This window comes from Rhinolophus ferrumequinum, chromosome 24 (assembly GCF_004115265.2).
Source record: "Rhinolophus ferrumequinum isolate MPI-CBG mRhiFer1 chromosome 24, mRhiFer1_v1.p, whole genome shotgun sequence".
Classification (NCBI taxonomy): domain Eukaryota; kingdom Metazoa; phylum Chordata; class Mammalia; order Chiroptera; family Rhinolophidae; genus Rhinolophus; species Rhinolophus ferrumequinum.
The window spans coordinates 2,501,875-2,529,013 of NC_046307.1; the positions used below are offsets into that span (position 1 = coordinate 2,501,875).

A 27,139-nucleotide genomic window follows, 5' to 3' on the forward strand; every position below is an offset into this window, starting at 1 on the left:
ATGTTACCTTATATGACAAAAAAGGCCTTTGCAGACGTGATGAGATCATGGATCCTGAGAGGGAGCGGTCATCCTGGATGGTCTGGGTGGGCCCTACATGCACTCACGCGCATCCTTACGAGAATGATGTGGCCACAAGCCAAGGGATGCCAGCAGCCACCAGGAGCTGGGAATGGCGAGAAATGGATTCCCCCCTAGGGGCTCTGGAAGGAGTGTGGTCCTATCAACACCTTGATTCAGCCCATTAATACTCATTTCGGATTCTGCCCTCTAGAAGTATGAGAGAATAAACTGCTATTGTTTTAAGCCACTGAGTAGTGGTACAATGTCACAGTGGCCTGACACTAGGAGAGATTGATGGGCCAGGATCACCACCAGCCCTGTCTTCCCCTCAACAACCCCAGACAACAGGGTTGACAGATGGCAGCCAGGACAGGGCTCAGGCAGGAGACCAGGACTCGGAGTGGGGCCCTATGCGTGTATGTGTGCACGTGCAAGTATACATGTACACACACAGTGCATGTGTGTGCACACACGCTCACACGTGCACACCTACAAGGCCAGTGAGAAGAGAAACGCCCTTCCCCTTCCCTCAGCCTTTTGCCCACCTTGAGGGTAACACTGGCGACACTGAGCTGCTAAGTGCACACACCAGACCCTGGCCTGAATCCATGAAGACACGTTAAAGCCTTCACTTTCCATCTGTTTCCACGGGCAACTGACCTCAGATGACGGAGACTATTAGTGATGACGACGCTCTGAGGCTGGGTGAGCCCGAGACACTCCAGGAAGCCTGCTGGCTGCTCAGGAGACACAGGACAATGTGTCTCAGCATCACAGAGGACCCATGTGGGACACCCTCCCAGCCAGACCAAGACGCCCAGGACAGGTGTTCCCCTTCTCCAGAGGACCCATTACACCCACTGCCCATCAATAAATAGTTGGGGGGTTCAAACCCACTTCCAGAAGTTGCCTGGCGATGGGGGTGGGGGACAGGAGGGAGTCTCCTACTTCTTCAGCCTGGGTTACATCAATATGTAACAGTCCCCATCAGAATTCACCAGGAGAAAGTAACCCCTACCGCGCATGCACTCGCTGAGATCCTGGGCTGTGTCCTCTTGCAGGAAAGCACAAGGAACAAACGTGCCCAGCCAAGGACATTGCTTTTTCGTATCTCTCCCAACTGCACTGTGGGCCCTAACTGGGCCCAGGCTGATGAAGGGCTGGACCGTCTGAGGTCACCTCGGGCCCTCAGCCCAGCCACAGTATAACATGCGTCTGGACCCCCTCCAGCCAGTGAGTGGGCCTCAGCCTACACCAAGTGGGAACAATCAGTCACGTCCGGGGAGAAATGTGCTTTCCATGGACCAAGTCACCCACACAGGGTCATGCTGACACTGGGCAGGGACATCAAGGAAGGGGGACTTGGCCTCAGACCCCAGGCCTGTGGCCTGGAGCCTACACCCACCGTCCCGGGCTGAGGCCCAGAGCTCAGCCTGGACAGGCTCCCTCTGCCCCCTTCCAGGGCAGCCTTAGCCCTCAAATGGTGCAATTGGCCTAAGCCAATGGTTTTTAGGCTTATTCTGAGTTTGAAATTACTTTCTTAAGTTCTAAGCTCTAAGCTGTCACCAAAGTAGGTGGGAAGAGGGCAGGGGAGGGGAGGATTTAATAGAAGATGCCAAAGACCAACAGAGGCCGAGCAAATAAGGCCAAGCCGGCCAGAACATGGTGGAGGCTGTCATGTTCAGGAAGGCAGCCACCACGTGGAACTGAGGTCAGAAACTCGCCCAGGGCACCTGGCAGCCCCAGGGACCACCTTGAGTCTTCCAATTGGGGCGAGCCCAGAAGCACCAGGCCCAAAGCACAAAGTGGCAAGCCCTTGGCTCTGAGACACAGGCTTTTCAAACCCCACTGAACAGATGAGAAAGCAGAGGCCAGAGGTCCAAACTTGCCCAAGGGCAACCGGTCATCAAGGAGCAAGGCCAGGGCACCGGTCCCTGGTCTGGGGCATTTCCCCGGTGAATTTTTACTCCCAGCCACACCCTATGGGAGTGAAATTTACTCTCCATTCCTCCCCCCACAGAGAGGTCCAAGGGTGGGAAAGAGGCAGGAGGGGCTGCGGCTGGGGAAAGCCAGGCAGCCCAGGCCCCACCGTCAGCAGCCTAGGCAGACAGCAATTCATCACCTGGGACGAAGGGGCCGCTGGAAGTATTGATCAGCTCCAGAGAGCTCTGGGTTTCCTGATGGAACAATTCCTTTGCAAAGATATCTGACACCACTCCTTGAAATTAGAATGGTGTCCTGCCAGGCTGCACCCAATTTATCTGTCAAGCTAGGAAGTCAGAGACCTAAGATAAATGAGCCAGGGATGCTTGGGGTGATGGGATAGTTTCTGCAAATCCCAGTGGGGCCTCCAGGGTTCACTGTACACATGCAGATGAGACTGGTCCAGGACCCAGTCCTCCTGTCATCTGCCACTAGCCAGGAGTCTAGGACCAGAGGCTGACAGCTGAGCCCGCCCCACAAGAGCCAGGCCCAGGCAAGGTGGCCGCATCCTCACCCTGGGACCCTGGGGCCTGTGAGGCCTGCTAGGCACAGGCAGACCCTGACCTGGCCTCACTGTAACCGCTGATAGAGATCCCAAGAACCCTGGAAGAGTTGGGCTGGCCAGTGAGCCCAGCCTCCTGGAGGGCTCTGAGAGGCTGTAGCCAGGGGCTGTCTGCATGCCTGCCTAGCAGCTCCTTCCATACTCCAGAGCCCAGAGTGCACTTTGATTCTTAGTTGAAAAAGACAAAACCACACAGCCTGCCCACCTGCAGTAGCCTTACCTGTGTCCAGGGCCTGTGGCACCCCCAGAGGAGGTAGCCTGGGGGTGGGCGGCCGACGATACAGCACGTGCACACGGCCCTGCTCAGCCTCCCTCGCTGCCAGCCCCTTTTCCAGAGGCTCGATGAAGAACTCTTCGTCCTGCGTTCGGATTAGGCCAGCCTGCGGGCAAAGATGAGACGGTTCAGATTCCCAGAGCACAACAGACCCAGGTTGGGGAGCAGCGAAGAGGGCCCGAGGGCAGAACCTCCCACCTGGCAGAGCTAAGTGCTAGGCTTGAACCCCAGGCCAGGGAGGGCACAGGACAGGTGGCCCTACGAGTCCCTTCTGCCCAGAGCCTCCACTGCTCCCACTGTGTGTCCCTTTATGCACATCGTCACCAGCCCAAACTCTACCATAACTGAACCGCTGCCTCCCCCAAGACCAGCATGCCCTCCTGCTGCGAAGCCCTCACTGGACCCCCATCTCCATCCCATTCGGGCTGCTCTGCGCTCTGGCATCAAAGGCTGGCAGTCTGCCACCGCCCTGCCTCACCCTGCCTGCCCTAGTTCACACACCTCACGCCAGTCGCTGGGACAGCCCTGTCCTTCCTACACGCCACGCTGTGCACTTCCGGGTCTCCCTGCCCATGAACTAACCTGGCCCTCAGCTTGGGAGGCCCTGCTCCTGCCCCCACCTTTGACCATCTGGTAAATACTGATTCTCCCTTCAATGTCTGGCCCAGACTCTCCCCAACTGACACCCCCACCCCAAGGAACTGCCTTTTCCCTTGGCCATCCTTGGTGACTGCCCCATCCAGCTCCCACACTTTTGATTTTTTGGTCCACTATCCATAAACCAGTGATCTGGCACTGGGCTCCCCATGGTGTTACCCTGAAGATATGTTTCCTTTAGATCACACACTTACGACCCACTGAAGGGTGTGTTTTGTTTTGTTTTGTTTTTTTAAAAAAAAAACCACTTTATTGAGATATTACTGACATGTAAAAAATTGCACATATCTAATGTGTACAACTCAGTGATTTGGGAATAAGTTTCGAATTGTGAAATCATGACCACTGTCAAGGCCATAAACATACCCATCGCCTTTCAAAGCTTCCTCCTACCCCATCATTATTATTTTTTTGGCAAGAACACTTAACATGAAATGGACCCTCTTAGCAAATTTTAAGTAAACAATAGAGTATTGTTAGTTATAAACACTATGCTGTGTAATAGAGCTCCTGAACTTATTTATCTTGTATAACTGAAATTTTGCATACTTTGACCATTACTTCCCATTTCACCCTCCCCCCAGCCGCTGGCAATCACCATTCTGCTCTCTGCTTCTTTGAGTTTGACTATTTTAGATTCTATACATAAGTGAGATCACACAGTATTTGATTTTCTGTGTCTAGCGTAATTCACATAGTGTAGTATCCTCTACTTTCATCCATGCTGTCACGAATTATAGGATTTCCATCTTTATAAAGTCTGAATAATATTCTACTGTACATATGTACCATATTTCTTTATTAATCTGTTGTCCTTAGATGGACATTTAGGTTGCTTCCATGTCTATTGTGAAAAATGCTACAATGAATATGGGAGAGCGGGTATGTCTTTGATATCCTGATTTCATTTTATTTAGATATGTACCCAGAAGTGGGATTGCTGGGCCATAAGGTAGTTCTATTTATAATTTTTTGAGGAACCTCCATATTGTTTTCCATAGTGACTTAACCAATTTACATTTCCACCAACATTGCATGAGGGTTCCCTTTTCTCAACATCCTCACCAGCACTTGTTACCTCTTTTCTTTTTCTTTTTCTTTTTTATTATTAGTTTCAGGTGTACAAAACAATGTACTAGTTAGACATTTACACCCCTCACAAAGTGATAACCCCCCCCGCCCCCAATCTACTACCCCTCTGACATCGTATATAGCTGTTACAATTCCATTGGCTCTATTCCCTGTGTTGTACTCCAGTCACCTCTTGTCTTTTTGATGATAGCCATTCTGACAGGTGTGAGGTGATGATAGCTCATGGTTTTGAGTTGCATTTCCCTGATGATTAGTGATGTTAAGCACTCTTTCAGGTACTTGGTCATTTGTATCTCTTCTTTGGAAAAAATGTCTATTTCAGGTCCTTTGCCCATTTTGTAACCAGTTTATTTGGGGTATTTTGCTATTGAGTTAAATAAATTCCTTGTATGTTTTGAATATTAACTCTTTATCCAATATATGTCTTGAAACATTTTCTCCCATTCTATAGGTTGCCTTTTCATTTTGTTGATTATTTCTTTTGCTGTGCAGAAGCTTTTTAATTTAATATAGTCCCACTTGTTGATTTTTGCTTTCGTTGCCTGTATTATTGGTGTCACATCCAAAAAATCATCACCAAGACCCATGTCCAGTTTTTTCCTTATATTTTCTTCCAGGAGTTTTATGGTTTCAGGTCTTAATGTTTAAGTCCTTAATCCACTTCAAGTTAACTTTTGTTGGTGGTATGAGATAGAGATCTAATTTCATTCTTTTGCTTGTGAATATCCAGTTTTCCCAACACAAATTATTGAAGAGACCATACTTTCCCCACTGAATATTCTTGGTTCCCTTGTCAAATATACATTGACAATATATATACATGCATGGGTTCACTGCTGGGCTCTCAATTCTGTTTCACGGGCTGTCTGCACCATACTGTTTTGATTCCTGTAGCTTGTAATATAGTTTGAAATTGGGAAATGCGACGCCTCCAGCTTTGTTCTTTCTGAAGATTGGTTAGGCTAGTCAGGGTCTTCTGTGGTTTCATATGAATTTTAGGATCATGTCATCAGGAAAGAGAGACCATTTTACTTCTTCTTTTCCAACTCTGATGCCTTTTATTTCTTTTTCTTGCCTGACTTACCTGGCTGAGATTTCCAGTACTATGTTAAATAGGATTGGTGAGAATGGGCACACTTGTCTTGTTCCTAATCTTAGGAGGAAAGCTTTCAACCTTCCACCATTGAGTCTGATGTTAGCTGTGGGCTTGTCATGTACGGCCTTTATTATGGTGAGGTATGTTCCTTCTATACCCACTTTGTTGAGAGTTATTACCATGAAAGGAGGTTGAATTTCATCAAATGCTTTTTCAGCCTCTACTGAGATTATTGTATGATTTTTATCTTTCATTCTATTAATGTGATGTATCACATTTATTGATTTTCATATGTTGCCCAATTCTTGGATCCCAGGGGTAAATCCCACTTGATCATAGTGTGTGATCCTTTTAATTCTGTTATATCCTGTTGAAATCTTTAAATCCTGTTGAATTCGGTTTGATAATTTTTGTTGAGAATTTTTGCATCTATATTTATCAAGGCTATTGGCCTGTAGTTTTCATTTCTTATAGCATCCTTACTTGGCTTTAGCATCAGGGGAATGCTGGCCTCATAGAATGAGTTTGGAAGTCTTCCCTCCTCTTCAATTTTTTGGAAGACTTCTTTTTTTATTCAGTTTTAATGCATTTTCTTGTTATTATAAAAATAATACAAGATTACTTTGAGAAAATAGAAAAATATAATAAAATTTTGAAGGACAAATCATTAATAATCCGTAATCTGTCATGTAGCAATAAATTCTGTCACTATTTAAGCAAACTGTATATAATTATAGAACAGTATCAAAACCAGGAAATAAACATGGGTATAATGTGTACATATAGTTCTGTGCCATTTTATCACAAGTGTGGAATGTCTAACCACCACAGCAATACAGATACAGAACTATACCATCATCACAAAATTCTCATTCTACCCCTTTATAATCACACTAATTCCTTTTTCTCCACTATTCCACAATGTTTGGCAACCAGTGATATAGTCTCCATTCCTGTAAACTTTTTTCATTTCAAGAGTGCGAGAGTGGAAGACTTTGAGAAGGACTGGAGTTAATTCTTCCTTTTTTTTTTTTCTTTAATTTATTGGGGTGACAATTGTTAGTGAAATTACATAGATTTCAGGTGTACAATTCTGTATTACATCATCTATAAATCCCATTGTGTGTTCACCACCCAGAGTCAATTCTCCTTCCATCACCATATATTTGATCCCCCTTACCCTCATCTCCTTCCCCGCCCCTTACCCTCTGGTAACCACTAAACTATTGTCTGTGTCTATGAGTTTTTGTTTCTCATTTGCTTGTCTTGTTCTTTTGTTGTTTTTGGTTTATATACCACGTATCAGTGAAATCATATGGTTCTCTGCTTTTTCTGTCTGACTTATTTCGCTTAGCATTATACTCTCAAGATCCATCCATGTTGTCACAAATGTTCCTATTTCATCTTTTCTTACCGCTGAATAGTATTCCATTGTGTATATATACCACAACTTCTTTATCCATTCATCTATCGAAGGACATTTTGGTTGTTTCCATGTCTTGGCCACTGTAAACAAAGACAGTGTGGAGTTTCCTCAAAAAATTACGAATAGAATTACCATATGATCCAGCAATCCCTCTCCTGGTTATCTACGCAAAAAAATCTGAAAACATTTATACATAAAGACACGTGTGCTCCAATGTTCATTGCAGCTTTGTTTACAGTGGCCAAGACATGGAAATTCTTCTTTAAATGTTTGGTAGACTTCACCTGTGAAGCCATCTGGGCCTGCACTTTGTTTTGTTGGAAGACTGATTACTGATTCAATCTCCTTACTCTTTATTGGTCTGTTCAAATTTTCCATTTTTTCAAGATTCATTCTTGGTAAGTTGTATAATTCTAGGAATTTATCCATTTCTTCTGGGTTGTCCAATTTGTTGGTGTATAATTGCTTATAGTAGTTTTTTAAGATCCCTTGTATTTCTGTGGTATCAGTTGTAATATCTCCTCTTTCATTTATAATTTTATTTATTTGAGTGCTCTCTTTTATTTTCTTGCTAAGTCTAGCAAGAGGTTTGTCAATTTTGTTTACCTTTTAAAAAAAACAGCCTTAATTTCTTCTGATCTTCTGTTTTCTGGTCTCTACTTCATTTATTTCTGCTCTGATATCTGTTATCTACTTCCATCTTCTAACTTTGGGCATAGTCTGTTCTTCTTTTCTAGCTCCTTGAGGTATAAAGTTAGATTTATTTGAGATCTCTCCTTTTTATTGTAGACATTTATCACTATGAACTTCCCCGTTAGCACTGGTTTTGCTGTATCACATAAGTTTTGGTATGCTGTGTTTCCATTTTTGTTTGTTTTAAGATATTTTTTATTTCCCTTTTGGTTTCTTCTTTGACCCATTTGTTGTTCAGGAGTGTGTTGTTTAATTTCTACATATTTATGAATTTTCCAGTTTTCCTCCTGCTATTGATTTCTAATTTCATACCACTGTATCAGAAAAGACAACTGATACAATTTTACTCGTTTACACTTTCTAATACTTGTTTTTTGACCTAACATATTATTGATCCTGGAGATTGTTTCATGTACACTTGAGAAGAATGTGTATTCTGTTTCTATTGAATGGGATGTTCTGTATATGTCTGTTAGGTCCATTCAGTCTAAAGTACAGTTCAAATCCCATGTTTTCTTGTTGATTTTCTGTATGGATGATCTATCCACTGTTGAAAGTCCCCTATTATTATTGTATTGTGGCCTTTTCTCCCTTCAGATCTGTTATATTTGATTAATATACTTAGGTGCTGTGACGTTGGGTGCATAGATATTTACAATTGTTATATTGTCTTAATGAATTAACCACTTTATCATTATATAATGACCTTTTTTGTCTCTTGGTACAGCTTTTGACTTAAAGTTAATTTTGTCTGATATAATATGGCTAGCCTTATTCTCTTTTGGTTTCTATTTGTGTGGAATACTTTTTCCATCCCTTCACTTTGAGCCCATGTGTATCCTTAAAGCTGAATAGAGTCTCTTTCAGGCAACATATAATTGGATCTTGTGTTTTTATTCATTCAGCCACGCTATGTCTTTGATTGGAGAATTTAACTCATTTACACTTAAAGTGGTTGAATAGGTAAGGACTTACTAATTCCATTGTGTTCGTTGTTTTCTGACTGTTTGGTGGTTCCTTTGTTCCTTTATTTTTCTCTTGATGTCTTCCTTATGAGTTGATGATTTTCTGTAATGGCATACTATAATTCCCTTCTGTTTGCCTTGTATGTATCTACTACAGGTTTTTAGTTTGTGGTGCCCTAAGGCTTACTTGAAATATCTTAAAGATATAACAGTCTATTTTAAATTGATAACAACTTAACTTTGATCATATATAAAAACTCTACCCTTTTATTCTCCCCACACATTTTAAGTTTTTGATGTCACAATCACATCTTTTTATATTATGTATCTATTAACATATGACTATAGCTATAACTATTTTCAATACTTCTGCCTTTAATCTTTATACTAGAGCTAATATTACAATATTAGAGTATTCCTAATTTGACTGTATACTTACTTTTACCCGTGTTTGGAATATTTCATATTTTCATGTTACTAATTAGCATCCTTTTGTTTCAGCTTGAAGAACTAAATTCATCATTTCTTGCAAGGCAGGTCTAACTCTCAGCCTTGTTTGGAAAGTCCTTAATCTACTCTCATTTCTGAAGAACTGCTAGGCCAGGTAAAGAAAGTATTTATTCTTGGCTGGCACTTTTTTCCTTTCAGCACTTTGAATATATAATTCCTCTCTCTCCCAGCCTACAAGGTTTCTCCTGAGAAAAACACAGATATTCTTATAGGGGTTCCCTTGTAGAAGACAATGTTTTTCTCTTGCTGCTTTTAAAATGATCTCTTTGGTTTTTTTTATTTTAGCCAGTTTTACTACAATGCATCTTGGAGAAGATCATTTTGAATTAAAATTTTGGAGTGAACTTTTAGCTTTATGAACCTGGATGTTCAAGTCTCTTCCCTAGTTTGTGAAATTCTCAATCATTATCTCTTTAAATATGCTCTCTGTCCCTTTATCCCTCTCTTCTCCTTCTGGGATTCCAATAATGCATAGATTGTGTCTCTTAATGATGTCCCATAAGTCCCATGGGCTTTCTTCACTCCTTTTCATTCTTTTCTTTTTGTTCCTCTAACTGTGTAATTTCAAATAATCTGTCCTTGAGTTCATTTATTTTTTTCTTCTGTTTGGTCCAGTTTGGTGTTGAATATCTTTATTGAATTCTTCAATTCAATCATTGTATTCTTCAACTGGTTTTCTGTCTGGTTCTTTTCTATGTTTTCTGTCTTTGTTGAACTTCTCCTTTTGTTATTGTATTGTTTTACTGGTTTTGTGAACTTGTTTATCTGTGTTCTCTTGTAACTCTCTGAGTATCTTTGGAACAATTATTTTGAATTTTTTGTCAGGCAATTCACATATTTCCATTTCTTTGGAGTCGTTACTGGAAATTTCCTGTGTTCCTTTGGTGGTGTCACGTTTCCCTGATTCTTCATGGTTCCTGCAACCTCACATAGGTGTCTGTCTGCACATTTCCAGACTTCATGGACTGACCTCAATAAGGAAAGACCTTGACCAGCAGGTGGAAGCACACTGGAGTATGCTGTGACCCTGGATCTAGTCACATATGCAGGGCACATATGTGGCAGCTCTGGGTCTGGGTTGAGGGAAAGCACGATGGCTCATTGTGTCAGGCTGCTAGGGTCCATGACATTAATAAATGTGTAGTCCTTAGAGAGTGGCTGCAAGGGCTGTTGGGGCCCTTAGTGGTGCCTCCAGGTCCAGCGACTAGGGACCAGGGCAAGCAGTAGTGGTGGCCAGACATGGTGGTGTGCGCACACTCATCTGCAGAGGCCAAATGCAGGGGCCAATTGCAGATACACATGTAGTGGTAATGGACAGGGTCAGCAGTAAGAACGGGGCCAATGGTGGGCACAGAGGCATTCACAGGGGCCTTGGCTGTCAGTGTGCACTGCTGTACTGCAGGGTCTCACCACAGGCAGCCACACAGCAGTGGAGGCTGGTGACAGGAGTCAGCTTGGTGGCACATGTGCACAACAGGAGGGGCTAGCTCTGGGCACATGCACAGTGGTGGGGATCAGCCACAGGTGTCTAAGCTGGTGTTTTGTACTCACACAGCCACAGAGGACAGCAGCAGGGGAAGGGGATGGAGCGGGAGAGATTCAGGCATCTGGTGTCTGTGAAGGTGAAAACCTGTGGGGAGAAAACCTCAGCAATGATGTCTGCAGCAGCGGTGGTGGCCATTGGTTTCTTCAGCGGTGAAAGCTGCTGGGGTCCCCTGAAGAGCAGACCATGAGGAGCCATGTTCACGCCCTCTGTGTGTCTGATACTGGTGGCCCCTGCTCTTGTTCCTTATCTCCAGCCATCTCTATATGTCTCAGCTTTGTTTGTCTATGGTGGAGTGAAACTGGGAAAGGTCCTTTGTGTTGTGCTCCAAAGGACTGGGAAAGCTTGTCACTCACCCTGCTCTCTCTTTCCCAGCGAGGGGAACTCTTTCTGAATGAGGAGCTCCCTCTTGGTGCTGAGCAGTGCCAGCCTGGGGATGGGATGACGCAGGCAAAGTGAAACAGTTCTTCCTTGCCTTTTGGTAAGGTTATTCTCAGGTGTTTTTGTTCCACTGCGATGCTGAAGTTTCTTAAGTGGCCTCCTGAGCTCTCCACAGCTATTTTTGCTCATGGATAGCTGCCTAATTGTCGATCCTTGTTGAGGGACAAGGTCTTCTACTCTGCAAACTCAGAGACCTCACTTGGGCTTTTAAAAGCTTGGATTAGTTGCTCTGATTTAAGCATCAGGAGATTTTAGATAAATGACCAGATTTCCAGACTCTCTTGAAACATCAGAAAATCTGGCATTTCCTGTTGCCCATTCTACATGCCAGATTTCCCTCTAGGGTTCTGCCCTCGAGCTTCCAAAGGCAGTACAGCCCTGCCAACACCTTCACTTTGGCCTCCAGGCCTGTGAGAACAAGTTTCTGTTGTTTTCAGTAATTTGTTACAGCAGCTGCAGGAAACTAATACAGGGTCTTGGTGGGTGTGGGGTGAAGAAGGCAGCCATTCCCTGAGGGATGAGGAGGAGGGGTGGCAGACCTCCCAAGGACACGGGTTTGCAGCATCTTGAACTTCTGGGGAAGGGGAAAGGGCAAGCACCAGAGCTATGGGGGTGAGGTCACCGGGCTGTGGGAGCAGAGAGCAGAGGAGAGGCCCATGGGAACCCTGCAGGCTCCCACTCTCTGACTCACCCCTGCATCCCAGGGCTCCACCAGGCCTTGGAGGAAGTGAGCAATTGCTTGCGGAACGAATGAATGAATGACCCCAAAACAGCAGGACCTCTGAGAGAGACACAGAGGGGGAGAGTGGGGACACTGTGGGCCATCCCCTTCCACCAGCACATGGGTGAGAGTGTTTACAACAGCAAGAGTTACTTCCTCTATGCTGCCATTGACGTTCCGTGTTTGTGGTTTGGGGGCAGGCTGGTGTCTCTAACCCATCTTATTAATAGAACCCATTCAAGGACATGTGGGAATTAACCGCAGAGCAGCAGTGGGTGAGCAGTCCCTGAGTCTGCTATTCTGGGTTCCCAGCACCACTTCTGTCTGGACGGGTAACTTCGGCCAGGTGCCAAGTCTCCCTGGGCCTCTGTTACTCATCTACTCCAGGTGGAAGGAACATCTGTGGGGTGGGCCCCTGGCTCTATCATAGCAGGACATTGGGGTATCAGGGCCCAGTGGGGGAACCCCCTTTCTGGAGGGACTCTTGCACACCAGACTGGGAGCTGTCTATGCCTGGGGCCCTGGAGTCATTCTGAAAGGACCCAGCGTGACAATGACCAGAATCTGACTTGATGAGAAGCAGCCCTCTCTGGCCTGAGAGACTCTAAGAGACAGTTTTGGATCTCCCTACACACGCAGGTCGGGCTCTCCTCCTCCTTGGCCAGCTTCCTGATGAAGCTCGCTGAGTGACCCAAGGGCACTGAATCTACTTGATGCTGTCCTTGGCTTTTCTGTGGTCAGCAAGCCAGGGTCCAAGTTGGCCACGCTGCCTGGCAGGGACCTTCCCAGGTCCCAACTGAAGGGCACAGGAGCTCACTGAGATAAATCGGAAGTATGGCGCCAATTTACTCAGGTTTGCTCACACAACCAGAGACCTAACTGACAGTGCTTTCAGATGAAGAAGCTAGACATATTCTTCAGAGCATCAACCCAACTCTGAAAGATGCTGTGGAACACACACACGGTGCTGCATTGATGGGCACGGTGGCACCTGCCCCAAGACCGGAGGCTGACCACCCGAGACCAATGGATGATTATTCCCAGACCAGCATTTGGTCACCCTGAGACCAGAGACACAGACTGACCAGAGACTGTCAAGGCCAACTCTGACCGCCCCACGGCCAGTACACAAGCACATGAATGCAGTGACTGACCACCACCCCGGACCAGAATAGTGCTTAGTGAGGGCTCTCCACAAAGAAAGCAGGGTTCATTTTATTGCCTGATTTTCAAGTATTTTAGTATGCACCCCAGGAAAGATCTGTCTACAAATCTGCAAAAGAAAATTGACAAGAAAACAAGGCACAGAACGTGGGCTGCATTTTGCTAAGTTTTTACCAGGACTTTGATTTTCCTACTGTCAGTGGCACGTGTATCTGTTTTTACATGTAATTAATAAGAATCAGCTTTCTCTCCCCCACTCTATACATATTAAAGAAATCCCTGAAGCACACTGGTCTGAAGGGACACGATCGCGAGTGTCTGAACAGCCTGGTGTCCCACAGAGAGGGATCTTGTGACTGTACCCAACCACAGCAAAAGAGAGTTCATGGAAAGGCCTCTGTCCCCAATCCCCAGGTGCCAGCACAGAGACCATCGGATCAAGTCACCAGTTCTCATATGTTGGGGAGTTGTAAGATACCTGTCTACCTCTTTCTTTGTCTGGGCCCTGTCCCTTTGCTGTTTGGTTTATGATGAAATAGTCACTAGAAGTGGAAATGAAAAGTTAAAAATTTGTAAAACATCCAAAGGCTTAACAGCTATCTTCTGTTGCTTGAATTTTAAAGTTGGAGTCTCACAGGAAAGCAAGAGTCATCCTGTTCCCATCTGTAGGTGCCTAGTTTGCCGTGTTCACCGGTTCCTTCCATGGAAGCCACAGGCTCCAGCACAAAAGGTCCCTCGGTATGTAATGGGCACCAGGTCTGTCACTCAGCCTTGTCATTTTTGCAACCTCTGGCATGAGGTGTCTGTCCAGGTAGCAGTGGTGACAATCAAGAATAAAAAGAAAATAGGAAGATAATGAAGAAACAGAAGGATCCAGACTTTGACAGAGGACACGGCAGCATGCATCCGCTCTGCTCGCTGTCGTCCAAACTCAGCCTTGCTCTGAAACACACACGCGCCATGTGCCCCAGGAATCCCCAAGCACACTGGCATCTGGTGGGATTCCAGTTTCCAGAGCTATTTTAGGTCTGAGAGAAACATACGCTTTCATCCCTTCGACCTTTTGGTATGGACCCATGAGATTTGGTTGGGCCATAGAGCGAGGGGCAGCAGCCAGCCCTGCAGAGGAATACGCCACGTGACCAGGCCGGTCTAATGGTGGTCTCGTGGGTACACTGACACAGTGGGGTCTGCCACTTCCAGGGCATCTCCCAATGGCCTACTCTTTGCCCTGTTAGCTCCCTGAGGAAGACCAGAGCAACCCTGGAAGCTTCACAGGGAGGGGGCTGGACCCAACTGCTGAAGTCACAGGCATGAGAACGACTGTCCCATCAGACTGAATAGCGGGCATGTGTCCTCTCCCTGTGTGTCCATCAGCTTCTGCTCCAGAACACCCCCTTCTGGAGCGTTCTGTCTGTGGATGCTGTTGTGCAGAGCCCCTCCTTGCCCTTCTCTCTGCCTCATTTGGGTGGACACGTGTGCTCCTTGTCACATGCCATCCACACTGCCCTTCCCCTTGGGGAGCCACCTGTCCTCCTGGTGTGTAGGTCTTGTCCTCCCAGGTTGGAGGGGAGGCTGTGGCCGAGTCGAGGGACCACAGACAGGTGTCCCTGAGTGCCACAGAGCCCCGATGAGTTCACCTCGCAGGCCCTGCTGCCCCTTCTTGGCCTGGTCTCAGGCCCTCTACATCCTTTGCTCCAGAAAGTCCCTCTTTTGCCCTAAGCTTTCCAGAGCTGGTTTCTGAGGCTCGAAACCAGGATGCCCCAACTGACACATGCCCCCAGCACTGAGCCCCATGCCGAGCCAGGTGCTAAAGAAAGCTGGACCCCACTTTGCTGATCAGCGTGGAGGGAGAGACTGCAGCAGGGGTGAGCCCGATGCACAGCCAGGCCTGGCTTCAAAGCCTGGCCTTGGGCCACTACTGTTGCCTCTGCAGCCCCCCGTTCCCTCACCTGCAAAGTGAGGGGTCAGGTGACCTGTGAATTAGGTACCAGCTCTCCTTCTATAATTCCAGTAGGATCGAAGAGAGCTCTAGTATAAAGAACTCAAACGAACTACAAGCAGGAAGTCCACTCCTCCCTGGACCATCATGTCTGCCTGGAAAACAAAGGCCAAGGCCGCCTTGGGGCCACAGCAGCTCACTCTCCGGGCCCAGCTCCCTTTGCACCTCGATCTACAGTCTCTGGTCTCCATTCCCAAGAGACTTGGTGGCACCTGAGGGAGCCCTGGGCTTGAGTCCCCACTGTTAGCCAGGTGTTATACAGGGCCTTCAAGTGTGGTACAAAGTCAAATGCCCCTAAAATTCTATATGGCAGAATGCTCCACTTCCAGAGGCCTCTAAGGCTCAAACAAGTTAAGCTGCTAGCTCAGATTTCCCAGCTGGACAGGTAGGCTGGGGAACACAGCCCAGCCCAGCAAAGCCAGTGTGCAGCACCAAACTTCAGCACTCTCCAACGCTGTCACAATTTTTGCCTTACCTGATTTTGGTAAATTCTAGCTGGATACTCTTGTCTGCTAAGACTCTGAGCCTGAATCCTAATCTCCCTTATAAAAATCACAAAGGTGTAAAAGTTCTGTTGGTATCAAAATGAGACTCTCTTTGACTCAGTCAGAAAGTTTAAAATAGAATTGAAAAGGGAATCATTTTCTCCCTATGAGATTCATGCTTTTTTATATATAACAGCTTTACTGAGCTATAATTCACATATGATAAAATATACCCACTTACAATGTACAATTCACCCACTACCACAATGAACTTTAGAACATTTTCATCACTCCAAAATGTAAGCCCAGACACATTAGCAGTCGCTCCTCATTTTCCCCCAACCACCCCACATACATGTCAGCCCCTGCAAAACACTAATCTCCTTTTTGTCTCCATGGATTTGCTTATTCTGGACATTTAGAAATAGAATCATACTGTGTGTGATCTTTTATGATTGACTTTATGCACCTAGTGTAATGTTTTCAAGATATCTATATTGTAGAATATACCAGTGCTCAAATTCCTTTTTTATTGTCACATAATATTTCATTGTCAGGATACACCACATTTTATTTTTCCATTCACTAGTTGATGGACATTTGAGTTGTTTCCATTTTTTGGCTCTTATGAATAATGCTGCTTTGAACAGTCACATACAAGTTTTAGTGTGAACATGTTTTCATTTCTGTTGGGTGGATACCTAGGAGTGAAATTGCTGGGTCCTATGGTAACTCTATGCCAGACTGTTTTCCACAGCAGCTGCACCATTTTACGCTCCCACCAGCAGTGTATGAGGGTTCCAGTTTCTCCACCTCCTTGCTAACACTTGTTATTCTCTGTCCTTTACCTTTTAGCCATCCTCACATGTGTGGAGTGGTATCCCATTGTGGTGTTGATTCTAATTTCCCTGATGACTAAGGATGTTGGGCATCTTTTTATGTGCTTACTGGCCATCTGTTTCTCTTCTTTGGAAAAATGATTATCAGACCACTTGCTTATTTTTTAATTGGATTATTTTCAATTTTCTGAGTTGTAAGAGTTCTTTATATATTCTAGATACAAGTCCCTATTAGATATATAAATTGTACACATTTTCTCTCATTCTGTAGGTTGTCTTTTCATTTTCATTTTGATGTTATAAAGAACTTTCTTGAAGTCCAACTTGTCTATTCTTTCTTTTGCCATTTGTGCTTTTGGTGTCATATCTAAGTCTTTGCATAACCTAAGATAATGAATATTCACTCCTATATTTTAAAGAATGTTATAGTTTTAGCTCTTATATTTAGATCTATGGTCCATTTTGAGTTAATTTTTTATATAGTGTGAGGTAAGGGTCCAACTTCATTCTTTTGCGTGTGGCTATCCAGTTGTCCCAGCACCATTTATTAAAAAGATTGTTCTTTCCTCCATTGAATTGTCTTCACATTCTTGTCAAAAACCAATATGAGGATTTATTTCCGGATCCTCAGTTCTAGTTCACTGATCTATGTCTACACTTCGGCCAGTACCACACAGTCTTGATTACTGCAGTTTTGTAATAAGTTTTGAGATCAGAAAGTGTGAGTCCTCTAATTTTGTTCTTCTTTTTTCAACATTGCTTTGGCTATTCTGGGTCTCTTGTATTTCCATATGAATTTTAGGATCAGCTTGTCACTTTCTGACAAGAAGCCAGCTGAGGTTTTGATAGGATTCAATGCGTTTTAATGTCATGTTTGGTGCCACATTAATTCACCTCTTATGCCAACCCTGAGGGAACACTGGCCTAGAGAGAACACCATATTAGAAAACAAGAGATTGGGATGGGAGCCCTAACTCTGCAAACTAACCAGGGGTGCGACTTTGAACAAGTTGGGGCCTTGGGGAGCAGGTGCATGGAGGTACTGTGTCCCACTTCTGCTGTTAGAGGACACCCTCAACAGCACCACCTCAGCCCTGCTTTACATCTCTCTTTATCATTCCTCAACTGCCATTTATGCAGCCCAGATCTGAGTCCCCACAAATAGGGAAATCACAGGTTGAGACTACAGAATTGACCTCTGCATCCATTCCACTGTGATAATTATGATTACAAACCAGAAGAAAGGCTATGCAATGTAAAAACAATTTGTAATTCAACTTTAATAAAATTGTGGCAAAAAGTGTCCAACAAGTCGATAAAAATGAAAGAAAGGATAGAGAAGGGACAAAAGAAGTAGTTTAATTATATTAATTTCTTAATCTTCCATAGAAGGATCAACAGTTACTGAAAAGCTGCTAAAGTTGATAGATGTAAATTTAAGCATACCATTTGAAGTTATAAAAGTTGCAACTAGTAAAAGCAACTGAAGATGTACGAGGACAGATTATATAGTAAATATGGAAAACTAGAAAAACAACAAAAAAGCACAAAACAAATATAAATGACAGAAATAACAACAAATATGTCTGTTATAACAAAAACTGTAAATGATCAGATTGCTTTCAAAAACGCTCCGTGACTTGCAAAAAAAAAAAAAAATGACAAAATTTACAAATTCATGCAAGGCCAGAGAGTTTTACAGCCTCTCTGTAAGTGATGGTAAGGAAGTGATGGTTCCTTCATCACTTAAGGAACCAACATGGCCATGACATTACTGAACATTACTGACCAAGGAAGGCGGGCCAGCTCCAGTAGGATGCCCTTATGTAGAGTGATGGATGCATCTGTACCCGATGTCAGCAGAGCCTAGCCATTCAGGGCATAGCCCCCAAGTCACTGCTTGCATTCAGATGCTGACGGCAGCGCTGGCCTATAGACTCTCTGAGCTATGGCATTGCCAGCGAAAAACAAGGATAATACAGAGCATGCGCAGTTGGTTCACGGGAGGTTTAAACAAGATGGAGCACTTAGCACCGGTGCCTGATAAGCTAGCCCATTCTCACCATGATTGTATTAGTAACATGAAACGAGGGCTGTCTAGACACACGTAACAAAAAGTTAACGGAATTAAGGTTTGGGGTGAGTTTTGCTTTGTTATTAGTGTTTTCTGTATTTTTTGAGATTTTTACAAAGGGCTTGTATCAAAACAGACAATTTGGAGAAAATCAGGGAAGGGGTGGGGGCAGGGAGAGAAAGATAAGGAAAAAAATGAAATAAGCAAGATGCCTCAGGGGTCAGGTAGGGTCCTGCTAGTCACTCTTCCCATTAAGTCAGGCAGTGCCAGGATGGCTCTGGCAGGAGCTGGCCTGTCCAACCTGAGAGGGTCCAGACTGCCCCACACTCGGTCCCTGAGCACACGAGCACTGGAGAAGACCTCCAGGAAACGAAGCTGGCCTCCCAGCCTGGCCAGGACAGGGGTCAGCGGGCCAGGCCCAGACTCCGGGACCAGGACGGGTCTGCTCATCTATCATCAGAACTGACCCTGGTCTCTGCCAGATGCTCCTGCTGACATTTTCCAGGTCTCGCTCAGTGCAAAGACTGCATCGGGGAATGTCTCCAGTCACAAATTAGCATTCACATAAATAATAGGGCCCTCTCTACTGGAGAAGAGAAATGCCTCTTGTTGCAGGAACATTCGCCAAAGCATCACAAAGTGGGATGTTCTTTCTGAGCTCCCGTCTCACCAGCTGGGCCCTAGCAAACTGTGGCCTTGACACGTGAAGCGGAGGAGAGCTCACAGAGTCAAGTCCAAGTCCCTCATTCCAGGTCCTGTCGACAGTCCCTTCCCTGGTCTGGCAGCAGCCCAGGGGCAGCCCAGCCTGTATGACACACACACCAGCTGGAACCCAATAACTGTGAGCCCTGTCCCGCAGGCCTCTCTGCCCCACGGAGGCCGTGCAACCCACCCATGTTTCTGTCCTCTGATGTGGCTGGCCCAGCCCATCTGAGTCCCCCCACCCCAGCCAATCCAGACAGAATCTTCATAGTTTGGTCAGGCAGCTAGGGTGGCAGGGGCACTTGTCCAGTAGTGCCAATGTGTACTTTTCCCCTAGATGTGTGTTATTTGGGGTGCTGAGGACTATTATGAGGGGGCTAATATCCCCACTAGCAATGTCACTGGTGGCAGGGAACTTGCGTCAGGATGTCACCAGACACCTGCACCCACAGAGGCCCAGGTCCCACAGATATCACCACCCAGCCACCCCAGCTCCTAGGAGACTCACCTTGGTGAGCAAAGCCCCTGATATCCTGCTGCAGGGCCCACGGGCCTGGTGATCCCAGGGCCGTCCCTTGGCATTCGCACATCCTAGCCCCGTATCTGAGAGGAAGCCACCCACACAGTCACCCACAAGAGGGTGCTGGGCCTGTCTTAGTCAGCTCGGGAGGCCATAACGAAGTGCCACAGACCGGGACTTCAACAACTGGGGACTTCTTCACAGTCCTGGGGGCTGGAAGTCCAAGATCAAGGTGTCGGCAGGGTTGGCTTCTTCTGAGGCCCCTCTCCTTAGCTTGTGAATGGCGCTCTTCTCCTGTGTCCCCACATGGCCGCCACTCTGTACATCTCTATGTCTTAATCTCTTCTTACAAGGACACCAGTCACATTGGATTAGGATCCCATCCATATGACCTCATTTTAAATTAATCTCTGGAAAGACCTTATCTCCAAATAAAGTCACGTTCTGAGATACTGGGGGTCAAGACATGGACATGAATGGAGGAGGGGGGCACAGTTCAGCCTAAAACAGCCCCCATGTTCCCACACCACCTGGATTTAGAGCTGGCTGTTGGCGGATTGCCAGGTGTTCCCTGGGCCCAGAATGACAGAGCTAGGTGGAGTTGCTGCTCAGGAAGCACCTCTGGACAGCAGGAAGGAGGGGTACCAACTAAGCAGATCACCCCCTGAACCACACCCTAGTGGGCTGGAATTCAAGCAGGATAAAGGCTATGACTCCAGTAGCATTGCAGCACGAGAGCTGGCACATGAGACTCCCCATGCTCCTTCCTTCTGCAATGGGCGTCCCCACTCCCATGACAGCAAAGAGCGCCGGCCGGGGGTCAGGAACTCTGCATAGCCAGCCAACAAGGAGTAGGTGTGAGGACCCATTTTCCAATCCACCGTCCTCTCTGAAGACCAACTGCAGAGACCCACGGGGGGCAGCTCCAAGCTGGTATTCATCCTCCATTCCTGGGGAGAGACTGACTGTACCCCAAAGGTCAGCTAGGGCTCCCGCCAACGGGCTCCCAACATGCCCACAGCACCCCAGAATTTTCTGGTGATCCCAATGCTGAGCCTCTACAGCTGCTAGAAGACAGGGATGCAATTCTACATGAGCAGCACATCTTAAACAGGATGCCATGCCCTTTCCAGAAAGGAAGCCTCAGTCTGGGTGCCCAGGAGGCCATGTCCTTGTCCCTATGTGGGACGTTCCTCCAGGAGGGTCCACAAGGCCAGAGGGGAGGCACGGGCTCACCCAGGGTCCAGCGGTCTGGCTTGTGGGCAGCGTTGCTACCCAGGGAGCTGTGCAGCAGCTCGATCCAGAACACCCTTAACCCAGGTCGGGGGGTGTAGTGAAGGCCACAGCAGGAAGTGGGGATGCCAGGCCATGCTGCCAGCAGTGAAGGGAAGAGTGTGGCCCAGTGGATGTGCCCCTCAGAGGCAGGGCAGACACAAAAACCCTGACGGGGAAAGAGCAGGCCTTCATAGCCCACCCACTTTCCTGCATAACACTAGCTCAGCCTTCTTCTCCCTAAGCCTCAGTTTCCCCAGAGGTAGAATGAAGTGTTGAGAGGGGAAGATTGGAGTGGGGTGGGGGATGGAGAAGGAGTGTACTCTGTGCCCACATGTGCTGGGCCCAGCCATGGAAGTTCCCAGGCAAAGGTGCCTGGTTTTCACCTCTCACCTCCCTGGGTCCCTGGGCCACCATCCCTCTCTGGGCATCTCAAGTCTAAAGCGCCCCGCCTGACTTTGGTTTCCTTCAAATCTGACTTCTTTTCCTGCTCGGATCTCTGAGGCCCTCGTGGTATCCGGGGCAGGCTGACCGCCGACCATCCTCGACCCAGCAGGCAGCCCTGCCAGGGACCGAGGCCCTCTGCTACACCTTCTTGTCCAGATTTCCCCAAACGAAAATCAGGCCACACCATCTGACGAAGGATCTTGTCTGGTTTATTTTGGGGATGAGACCGGGCTGAAAGGGCCAAGTTCTCTGGCCTTTGTCCAGGCTGCTCGGCAGGCCTTCAGACACTAGCCCTGCTGTGTCTTTACACGCCAAGCGTCAACCAGGGTGAGGGGCTGGGCCCCATAACCAATGGTGGCCTGGGTGGTTATGAATTCCAGAGCCAGATGGCAGCTCACATGGCCCTGGGCCACTGTATGCGCCACTGGAGCCTAGACAGGGAGCCAGAGCAGCAAGGCCAGCAATGACCGAAGGCATGGTGTCCGGAATAAATGCAGGTGCAACAGCTCCACCATCACTGGACGCTGCAGGACATTCAGGTACCCCCTGGGATCCTGCTCCCTACAGGGAACCGGGCTACCAGGTGTCACCCTGGGTGACAGTGTCAGAGTACCCGGGTAAGGTGACATCAGGCAAATGTCCAGTACCCCTCTGTACTCCAAATCCCCTCACGGCATAGCCTCCGTGCTTGGCCACACAGCATGCCCACCAACAGTGCCAGCTTGGGCTCACTGGGCCTCCACTGGAAGCCAAGCAGGTGCAGACCCCAGCCTCCCCGGGCCATCCCCAAGAGAAGGCTGCAGCCATGGCCAGCTCTCACCACATGGACTGTCTCCCTCCGTCAGGGTTTCACTGGCAGTTCGTCCCACCACAGAGGAGGCCTGCCTCACCACCCCACGTGACATGGAGCAACTGCTGTGGAAAACAGTGTGGCGGCCCCTCAAAAAACTACACATAGAATTCCCATATGACCCAGCAATTCCACTTCTGGGTATATACTCAAAAGAATTGAAAGCAGGGGCTCAGAGATATTTGTGCAACCATGTTCACAGTAGCATTATTCACAAAATCTCAAACATGGAAGTAACCCAAGTGTCCATCAGTGGATGACCGGATATGCAAAACATGGTACAGAACATTATTCAGCCTTAAAAAGAAGAAATATTCTGCAATACGCTACAACATGGATGCACCGTGAGAACATTATGCTCAGTGCAATAAGCCAGTGACAGAAGGACAGGCACTGTGTGCGTCCACTTCTATGAGGTACCCAGAGCAGTCAAGTTCATAGAGACAGAAAGGAGAATGGAAGTTCCAGGGGCTGAAGGAGGGGAATGGGAGTTAATCTTTAATGGGGACAAAGTGCCAGCTTCGTAAACTAAAAAGAGTTCCAGGGATGGATGGAGGTGACGGCTGCACAACAGTGTGAATGGACTTAACACCACTGCACTGTGTGCTTCAAAATGGCTAAGATGGATGGTAAATGTTATGTAGAGTGCCATTTCACCACAATGGAAAAAAAAATTTTTTTAATCACATCCAAGCATGACAAAAGCACAGAGGATTCAAATTGAAGGTGTTCTCATTTGCCAATCTGGGATAATTTGAACAAAATAATAAATAATGATTGAAATGAATTATAACCATTAGTCTGCACTGGTATAAGTATATAATAGAATAATAAATAAATGGGGCAAAAGGAGCAACTCTTCCTCACAATGGATGGAATTCAATTAATAAATGTAGAAGAAATGATGGAAAGAAAATATCGCCAAGATAAACAGCACAGTCAGAATTGTAGCAGATAAGGATCATCCCCAGAATGTAAAATCAGTGGGTGAAAGTATGATGAGACACAGAATGTTTGCATAATCTCGAAGTGTCTCCCCACAAGATATTTACTAAGGAGAAAGGGCAAAACAGTAGGTCTCCATAGGAGAGCCCCTGCAGATGAGGGCGTGGTTCTCACCACGAGGGGGGTTATCACTGTCAAGAGCAAGACAATTCTACCTCACAGACCCCAACGCGGCATGCTGTGCAGGGCACACCGCTTCTGAGCTACTCCTGTCCAAAATGCATAGACTCCACCTCTCCTGAGCAGACATCAGACAGACCCGTGTGCAGGCCATTCTCCAAAGTAACTGAGCAGTGCTCTTCCAAAGTGCCAGGTCAGGAAAGACAGATGGAGGAGCTATGTCCGACTGGAGAACACTAAAGAGATCCACCAACTGAATGCCACGTGGGCGCCTGCAGGGATCCTGAACCAGAATAAGGACTGGGAAAGGGGCAAAATTCACATGCAGTCTGGAGTCTAAACGACAGTGTAACAGCCTATAAGGTGACTCCACAGGTCACAGGATGTACCACTACGGGAAGTTGTTGACGGGCACACTAGAAATCAATATGTTGGTTTCGCAGCTTTGCTCTAGGTCTACAGTTATTTTAAGATAATACATAAAATTAAAATTGCACCCCAGGCTGCTCTTGCCGCCCTCTGGCCAGTTTATTCTTCACCGTTCACTGGTGACGCGTTGGGCACGTGTTGGCTGCCTCCCCCTGCCATGACACCCTGGGTACGCTGGGTTTCGCAGGGGCAGGCCCTGCATGAGCAGGCATTCCAGGGGAAAGCAGCAAGTGCAAAGGTCGTGAGGGGCAAGTGAGCCCCGCATGTTCCAGGAACGCCAAGGAGAACAGTACAGCCAAGACAGAGCTCCGGGCAGAAGCCCATGCCTGACAGGTACCCATGTTACTGCCCTCGGGCACTCTCCAACCCTCTGCCCTGCACTTCGGCCCGCCCGATGGCCCATAGCTCCAGGACTCATGCCTGTGAGGCTATCCCACGGTCCTGGACAAGCAAGCCACTCCTGCTCAGTGGAGGGGCATTTCCTTTGTGGATGTGTGTGGGACTGAGCCACCAGAGCTATGGTGACACCTTGGTTTTGGTGACTGTCACTCACATCACAGACAGAATGAGCTCGGGGCACTGGGCTCCGATGGCCACAGCCCAGTCTTGAGCTTGAGTTGCACATGTGGGCGCATGCGTTGGCTCTCATCCATCCATGCTCTCACTTCAGTGCCACCCTGCCTACTGTGCTCGGGGCGGGAGCAGACAGCAGCTTTGCCTCGTGTGCCCAGGGCAGTGACCCCACACCCTCAAGGCTCCAGGGCTCTCAGGGCTGATGCTGTGTCCCCTCTTGCCTCCAAGGGATGCTGGATGTCACTCTCCTCCGGGCTGGTCTGCCAAGGGATGGCACAAATGGGGCTGCTCTTCACACTGCCTGCTGGGGGCGGTGTGCAGAAGGCAGGGCTGTGCTCAGTATCGGAGCCGCAAAGGACCAGAGGAAGACAGGGCTGGCAGATGTGTGGTTCCTCGTGCAAAAAAGCTCCAAACGGTAAGTTTAATGTGACTGGAAATGAAGTATGGTTCACATTTTCCTGCACGCTGCAGGTCAGATCTGCGGATCCTGTGGTCAGCGGTGTGAAGCTCGGTCACAGCCTTCGAGAGAGCTACCGGAGCTAGCATCCCAGGCAGAGAAAAGCGGCGAACAGCACTGAACTCAGAGCGTCAGGGAATGCAGACAAGTGCACTGCTATTCTTTCCCCACTGTGGGAGATGAAACACGGAGTGAGCCGGGAACAGCACATGGACAATAGAGGACACGGAAACGGATCCCGGCCCTGAACAGGAAGACGCGGCCCCACACTCAGAAGGATCTTTGCATTCACTGATCCAACGGATGGTGAGCAGACAAGTTAGCACCCTTCCCCATTCCTCTAAGCCTGCGTCATGATACCCCAGGTAGACTCATGGACCTTGTAATACATGGTTAATCAGACTGTTTATACAGACAGGGACATCCCTGCCTCTGTGAACAGTCTAGAAGGATTGTTAAGAAGGAGCCTGTGTGGGAAAGGGTGGGGGTCAGCCTCCCATTGTGATGCTCTCTTCCTGGAATGTACAGAACAAAGCTTGGCCAGTCTGAGCCCCCTATCCCGACCCTGAGCAGTGACTCCGGCCCACGCAGCTTCTTGAGGCTCTGGCCCGGGGCCTGCAAGATGCCCCGTTTCCAAATCTCCACCTCTGCCCCTGTCTTCCTAGAGTTTGTCAGGAGCTGCCCCTGTGGGTCTCCTGGGCTGTCCTCCCTGCAGTCCCAGGCACCGTGACCTCCCCAGTAAGGAGCCTTCTGAGTTATACACTGGGATTAAGTGCCAACCCGCAGCCCCCCCCCTTGTTTGCAGGGGCTGGGTGCAGAAGGCAGTCTGGCCCCAGCCCCTCTGCTCTCCCAAAATCAGAGGCACAGCATCGTGCTGCTTAGCCCCAGCAGACTCACATTTCCCTTCAAAGTGCTAATCTTCCCAAAGCGGCTGGGATGCTACGCACTCCTCTAAGTAAGTCAGAGTGACGAGCAGACTCTTACTCTTGCAGGCTTATTACAGGTCACAAATTAGATTTGAAGCAAAAACTGACATCTCAGTATGAAGAGTGTTTTCCCCTTTAACTACAGTGACTCAGGACTCTACCGCCTTCTCTTCACTGTGAACCAGAACGTGCCAATGGCCGGCAGACGGCAGCCCAGGGAACACGTGTGGCATCAGTGTGCCATGGCCGTGCAGCAGAAGGCAGCGATGGCCAGATAGGCCCCAGACCTGGAAACACACTGGGATTTGCCTTCCATGATGTTCTCTATTTTGTTTTGTTGTTTGCTTTTCCAGGTGTTGGTGTATCCTGAATGCTCACCTTAATGCCTGGGACCGGGCATGTGATGGTGGAAGGTGTGTAGCCTGCAGCCAGAATCACAGCATCCAGCCAGTTAGGGTCAACCAATGTCCTTTCCTTAGCAACACGACCCCACGATCAGGGACAGCATGAGCCTGGCTAGAAGCACCATCTAAGTACTGAGCACTGTCCCAGCAGGCCCAGCAGGCGTGGCCTAAGCATGGCCTTGGGCAGGCAGCCTGTGGAGCGCGGGAGTGACGACCCTGAGACACCCCCCACCACCGGCAGAACCACAGGTTCTGGGAAGAGGCAGGCTATCCCAGCCTGGCCTGGTCCACACCCACAGCATCACTGCAGGGCCCAGAAAACCCGCAGGGTGGCCTCAGGACACCATCGCAGCTCCAAGGCGGGCTGCCTGCTGGCCATGTGGGAAGGGGCCAGCTTCTAGAGTCTGCCAGAAATGTCGAGATTATGCCTGAAATCCTTCATTTCCTCCATCAGGTCGAGTAGATGTGGGCTTTGTGGACCCCCAATACGATAACTTTTCCACACCAAAAGTGGACACCTATCAAGGCAGTCCAAAGAAGGAAGAAAAGGAAGTCCACATGCAAACATCGGGGGCTGAGACCCTCTCTGTCTACCCACCACTACTACCCCCTCCTTCTACCTGTCACTGCGGCCCCCGGGTGAGTGGAAGACTCCTGCTGCATGGTCCATTGGTTTCTGCTCCACACCCAGGCCCCTAGCACCCTTCTGGAGGCGACTGTTTGGTTTGTCGCCCTCATGATGTGACAGGACGCAGCACATAGCCTGGCATGTACAAGAGATGAATAAATACTTGGAGCTCAGAATGAAAGCTGGCTTTGAAGAGACACAGAGAAGAATGTGGCC

At 47.7% G+C, this 27,139-nt stretch overlaps 1 protein-coding gene across 2 annotated transcripts in view; it reads right to left on the minus strand.

The window, feature by feature from the left end:
* ADAMTS2 (ADAM metallopeptidase with thrombospondin type 1 motif 2) overlaps positions 1-27,139 on the minus strand; it is a 251,891-nt gene that overhangs the window by 161,861 nt on the left and 62,891 nt on the right. For both annotated transcript variants that reach the window (XM_033096175.1, XM_033096174.1), the window contains exon 3: positions 2,829-2,988. In XM_033096175.1, the coding sequence (XP_032952066.1) occupies positions 2,829-2,988 (160 nt within the window). The remainder of the gene's footprint in view (positions 1-2,828; positions 2,989-27,139) is intronic.